The sequence below is a fragment of the Anolis sagrei genome, chromosome X (genome assembly GCF_037176765.1).
Source record: "Anolis sagrei isolate rAnoSag1 chromosome X, rAnoSag1.mat, whole genome shotgun sequence".
NCBI lineage: Eukaryota > Metazoa > Chordata > Lepidosauria > Squamata > Dactyloidae > Anolis > Anolis sagrei.
This window is the reverse complement of record NC_090034.1, coordinates 5872626-5878625: the sequence shown is the minus strand read 5'-3', so window position 1 is coordinate 5878625 and position 6000 is coordinate 5872626. Positions and strand designations below refer to the sequence as shown.

Below are 6000 nucleotides of genomic sequence, written 5' to 3'. Positions count from 1 at the left end.
ATCAGTGGCTGATGCTAGATGAGAAACTTCCTCCTGGGCTTGCTCCATCAGTGTTTAATACGTACACAAATGATTAGTCACTGCCAGAAGGGATAGAGAGTTTCATCTATGCTGATGATCATGCCATCACCACCCAAGTAGGGAGCTTTGAAATGGTGGAACAGAAGCTCTCCAAAGCTTTAGGTGCTCTTAATGCCTATTACAAGGAAAACCAGTAACACCTCAGTAAGCAAGAGTCCAAAAGTGGCAGGACAAAAAGGAGCCACGAAGACACAATCATAGAAAGAAGGCATTGTTTTATTATTATTTCGATCTTATCCCACAAAAAATAACCAATACTCACTAACATTATTTTTTATTAGTATTACAATCCGTATTAAATTAACACTGTGTTAAATACAAAATACGTCCTTATTGAAACGAGAGACGAGTAGTTTAAAATACAGGTTCCTTCGCTTTTTTTATTTTCTTCCCGCAATGTTTTGAAAAATGGCTCAGAAAGCGTCGCTGCAGACATTCCTTCTAAAGTTACAAATTCTTCTCAAGTTACAAAGGTTAGTAGAAAAAGAACGGGGCGATCGGAATAATCCAGTCTCCGATCCCGAGTGTAGGATTGAAAGAGTTTACAAAGAATACGAAGAGCACAAAAAGAGCCCCCAAAGTCAAGATACTGTAGAATTGATCCCAACTGAATTGCCATGGCTCAGTGCTATGGAATCCTCGGAGTTGTAGTTTTACAAGGTCACGAGCCCTGTGCCTCACCAAACTACGAATCCCAGGAGAACCACAGCAGTTTCTTTGTCAGACACGAATAGGTGAAAATATTGGTATAGGAACGATATTGTATCTAGGTATTAGTTATGAAAAGTTTGTGCATTTGCCATCATGATTATTATCATTAGTATTACTACTAATAATAACAGTAGAGGTCTACTGTTGTTGCTACTACTATTAGACTACTACTACTAGTAGTAATTACTAGCAGTACTAATTATCACCAGTACTGCTTGTAGTTATTATTTACTAGTAGTATGACTATTGCAACCAATAGTAGCTTAATGATTGTAGTATTCCATATTTACTCCTAGTAGTAGTTTAATAGTAGTATCTAGGTATTAGTTATGAAAAGTTTAGACATTTGCTATCATGATTATTATCATTAGCATTACTGCTAATAATAACAGTAGATGTCTACTGTTGCTACTACTATTAGACTATTACTAGTAGTAATTACTAGTAGTACTGATTATCACTAGTACTGCTAGTAGTTATTGTTTACTAGTAGTATGACTATTGCAACCCATAGTAGTTTACTACTTGTAATATTCTACATTTATTCATAGTAGTAGTCTTGTAGTAGTAGCCATGTTGCATGGCAAGCAATAAGCATCTAATGGGGATTAATTCGACCGGGTTTTTTTTAGGAAGGGGCAACAACCCTGGATTTCCGATCAAAATAAATATAGGCATATGGCATTGTAAGACCGGAAGTAAAAGCAAGACTCTATTGTTGCTACTACTATTAGACTACAAGTAGTAGGAATTAGTTATCACTGGTACTGCTAGTAGTTATTGTTTACTAGTAGTATGACTATTGCAACTCATAGTAGTTTAGTACTTGTAATATTCTACATTTTCTCATAGTAGTAGTCTTGTAGTAGTAGCCATGTTGCATGGCAAGCAATAAGCATCTAATGGGGATTAATTGGACCAGTTTTTTGAGGAAGGGGCAACAACCCTGGATTTCCGATCAAAATACATATAGGCAGATGGCATTTTAAGACCAGAAGTAAAAGCAGTAATCTCTTTTTGCTGCTACTATTAGACTAGTACTAGTAGTAATTATTCATAGTACTAATTATCACTGGTACTGCTAGTAGTTATTATTTACTAGTAGTATGACTATTGCAACCAATAGTAGTTTGCTACTTGTAGTACTCTATATTTACTCCTAGTAGTAATCTTGTAGTAGTAGCCATGTTGCATGGCCAGCAATATCAACTAAAGGGCATTAATTGGACCATGGATTTCTGATCAAAATGCATATAGGCAGAGGGCATTTTAAGACCGGAAGTAAAAGCAAGAATCAAATAAACATCTACAAATACCGTACATAGCATATATTAAAAAGTCAGACCGCTCTTCCCAATGACCCTATATTGATTGATTGATTGATTTGCAATTCTAGCAGGGACAGAGCACCCAAGAGTAAAGAAATGATGCCGGAAAGAGAGGCGGAGTGTCTCAAGGAATAATACAGAGTAGTTCACCTGTTGAAGATTGGCAGAAAGGTTTTCCAGTGTCGAAAGACTGGTTTGATTCAAGTTTCCATAATGTGTAAGGCATGGCAACGCGGGGACTTTTGATCTATCCATGTATGGATCGCTTTTGAAGTCATATCTCAAAAAGAGAATTTTATAACACAACCATCTCTATATAAAAGGCCATGTATGCATGATGTATGTAGTATGTTGGTTGGTTTGTACCACCAAGGCTCCTCTGTGGATGGATAGATGTGGACCAAACTCGGCACAAAGACCCATCATTGCCCAACTTAAAAGAATGGAAGGGTTCATGGCTGGGTGAAGTGGCCCTCTATCATGTGACTGGAAAACAAAGGAGATGAAACAGATTGCTGTTGCTAGGTGACATATGTATGTGTAGAGAGGAAGGAAAAAGAAAGGATGGATGGAAAGAAGGAAGGACGGAAGGAAGGAGAGAAAGGAAAATGAGAGCAGGGAGGAAGAGAAAGGAAAGATTTGAGGATAAGGGAGGAAGGAAAGAAAAAGAAAAGGTAAGAAAGAAGAGAAAGTGGAAGGGGGAAGAGAGAAAAAGAAGGGAAGAGGAAGGAAGGAAGGGGAAGGGAAGGGGAAAGGAGGGCAGAGGAGAAAGAAAAGTGAGAGAAGGGGGAAGAGAAAGGAAAGATTTGAGGGTAAGGGAGGAAGGAAAGAAAAAGAAAAGGTAAGAAAGAAGAGAAAGTGGAAGGGGGAAGAGAGAAAAAGAAGGGAAGAGGAAGGAAGGAAGGGGAAGGGAAGGGGAAAGGAGGGCAGAGGAGAAAGAAAAGTGAGAGAAGGGGGAAGAGAAAGGAAAGATTTGAGGGTAAGGGAGGAGGGAAAGAAAAAGAAAGGTAAGAAAGAAGAGAAAGAGGAAGGGGGAAGAGAAAAAGAAGGGAAGAGGAAGGAAGAGGAAAGGAAGGGAAGGGGAAAGGAGGGCAGGGGAGAAAGAAAAGTGAGAGAAGGGGAAAGAGAGAGGAAAGATTTGAGGGTAAGGAAGGAAGGAAAGAAAAAGAAAGGGAAGGAAGGAAGAAGAGAGAGAAGAAGGGGAATAGAGAAAAAGAAGTGAAGAGAAAGGAAAGAAAGAAAGAAAGAAAGAAAGAGGAGAGGAAATGAAAGGAAAAGAAAAGAAAGGGGAAGGGAGGACAGGGGAGAAAGAAAAATGAGAGAAGGGAAGAAGAGAAAGGAAAGAAGAGATGAGGGTAAGAGAGGAAGGAAAGAAATAGAAAGATAAGAAAGAAGAGAAAGAGGAAGGGGAAGAGAGAAAAAGAAGGGAAGAGAAAGAAAGACAGGAAGGAAAGTGAAGGAAAGCAAAGGAAAGGAAAGGAAAGGAGAAGGGAGAAAAAATGAGAGAATGGAGGAAGAGAAATGAAAGATATGAGGGTAGGAAAGGAAGGAAAGAAAGAAAAAGGGAAGAAAGGGGAAAAAGAAGAGACAGAGGAAGGGGAAAGAGAAAAGGAAGGGAAGAGAAAGGAAAGGAAAGGAAAGGGGAAGGGAGGGCAGGGGAGAAAGAAAAGTGAGAGAAGAGAAAGGAAAGATTTGAGGGTAAGGGGGAAGAGGGAAAAGGAAGGGAAGAGAAAGGAAGAGAAAGGAAAAGAAAGGAAAAGAAGGAAGTGGAGAGGAAATGAAAGGAAAGGAAAAGAAAGGGGAAAGAAGGGCAGGGGAGAAAGAAAAATGAGAGAAGGGAGGAAAAGAAAGGGAAGATATGAGGATAAGGAGGAAAGTAAAGAAAAAGAAGAGGAAGAAAGGGATGAAAGAAGAGGCAGAGGAAGTGAGGAAGAGAGAAAAAGGAGGGAGGAGAAAGAAAAGAAAAGAAAAGAAAAGAAAAGAAAAGAAAAGAAAGAAAGGGAGATAAGAAAAAGTGAGAAGGCATATAAGGGAAATGGGAGACACTGTGAGGCAAGCCTTGTCAGAGCTGGAGAAGGGAGAAAGCAGGCAGACAGCGCTCGTGTCCTTCTCAAATTTCAGTCGTACATGGTAGAGATTTGGAACTGGAGAAGGACACTGATAAATGATATGGAGGGGAACAAGAGATTGTGTTTTGCAGTGAATGGATAGAGCAGGCATGGGCTAACTTGGACCCTCCCTCCAGGTGTTTTGGACTTCAACTCCCACCATTCCTAACAGCCTCAGGCTTAAGCGGCTGAGAGGGAAAAGGAAGAGGCCTGAGGCTGTTAGGAATGGTGGGAGTTGAAGTCCAAAGCATCTGGAAGGCCCAAGTTGGCCCATGCCTGGGGTCGAGGATGCCATAACTTTTGACACATTACTCAAGAGCGGACAATAATGGCTTGATTGAAAGTGCATCACAGTTACACGAACCACACTAAAGTGCACTGGAGTGCAAGATGTCACTCTTGCTTTACTCTCAGAGGTTTTCTTTTCTCTTCCCGGGAAGGAATGCTAGTCTAGGAATGGAAAGAGTGCATTTGGATGGCAAACTCTTGCCTACCCAGTATTTATTTGTGCCCGGGAAGAGGTTCGGAAGGGACCTTTCTGCCAGCAGAAAGGAAGGCAAGGAGCAACTCTCCTTCTACTTCTTCTCCCACCATCAGGAACAAGCAAATAGCTCCCAGGTTCCTTTGTGTATAAACCCACAGAAAACGAAAGTAAACCTCTAGGCATTTGGGGCCAGGATAGATTGGCAAAGGGATCAATACTAGCACCCCATCCATAGTCCGGTGGAGAAAGGAGCATCCGATAAGGATGGATGAGACGGATGTGGCGTCCAATCCTTCACCTCTGAGGGTCCTTAAAGCAGGTCTGTCTACCTGGAGGTTTTGGCCTCGATGGCATCTGGGCGATAGAGGTACCTCCAAATGGCGTAATAGTGTGTTCCGGCTCCAAGGGCCACAAAGAGGTGCCAAATGGCATGGGCAAAGGGGATGCGTCCGTCGCTCTTGAAGAAAACCGTGCCCAGGCAATAGAAAAAGCCGCCGGCCATGAGTTCGGAGAGACCGTCCGTGTTGGGCTGCGACAAGGAAAGAGAAACAACTAGCTAATTAATAGGCACCCATGAAGTCATTTCGTTTCCCATGAATTTTCTCCCCAAGTTTCCCATGTAATCGCTGTGACCAGCAATGCCTATTTTCTGCTCTAATCTGTAAACAATATCATTTTGTTTGTATCGGTTAAACTTTTGTGCCAACAGGTCGGAGGTTTGAATCCGGGGAGAGTGTGGATGAGCTTCCTCTGTCAGCTCCAGCTCCCCATGTGGGGACAAGAGAGAAGCCTCCCACAAGGATGGAAAAACACTGAAACATTTGTGCGTCCCCTGGGACACATCTTTGCAGACGGCCAATTCTCTCACACCAGAAGCGACTTGCAGTTTCTCAAGTCGCTCCTGATACGAAAAAAATACATTCCAGCATATACAGAGACACACATAGAATCATAGAATCAAAGAGTTGGAAGAGACCTCATGGGCCATCCAGTCCAACCCCATTCTGCCAAGAAGCAGGAATATTGCATTCAAATCACCCCTGACAGATGGCCATCCAGCCTCTGTTTAAAAGCTTCCAAAGAAGGAGCCTCCACCACACTCCGGGGCAGAGAGTTCCACTGCTGAACGGCTCTCACAGTCAGGAAGTTCTTCCTCATGTTCAGATAAAATCTCCTCTCTTGTAGTTTGAAGCCATTGTTCCGCGTCCTAGTCTCCAGGGAAGCAGAAAACAAGCTTGCTCCCTCCTCCCTGTGGCTTCCTCTCCCATATTTATACATGGCTATCATA

At 42.0% G+C, this 6000-nt stretch overlaps 1 protein-coding gene across 1 annotated transcript in view; it reads right to left on the bottom strand.

Annotated features, from left to right (window-relative positions):
• Positions 1-336: 336 nt before the first annotated feature.
• LOC137097999 (monocyte to macrophage differentiation factor 2) overlaps positions 337-6000 on the bottom strand; it is a 51502-nt gene continuing 45838 nt past the window's right edge. Inside the window, exon 7 of the mRNA XM_067473640.1 lies at positions 337-5241. Coding sequence (XP_067329741.1) covers positions 5038-5241 — 204 coding nt within the window. The 3' untranslated portion in view covers positions 337-5037. The remainder of the gene's footprint in view (positions 5242-6000) is intronic.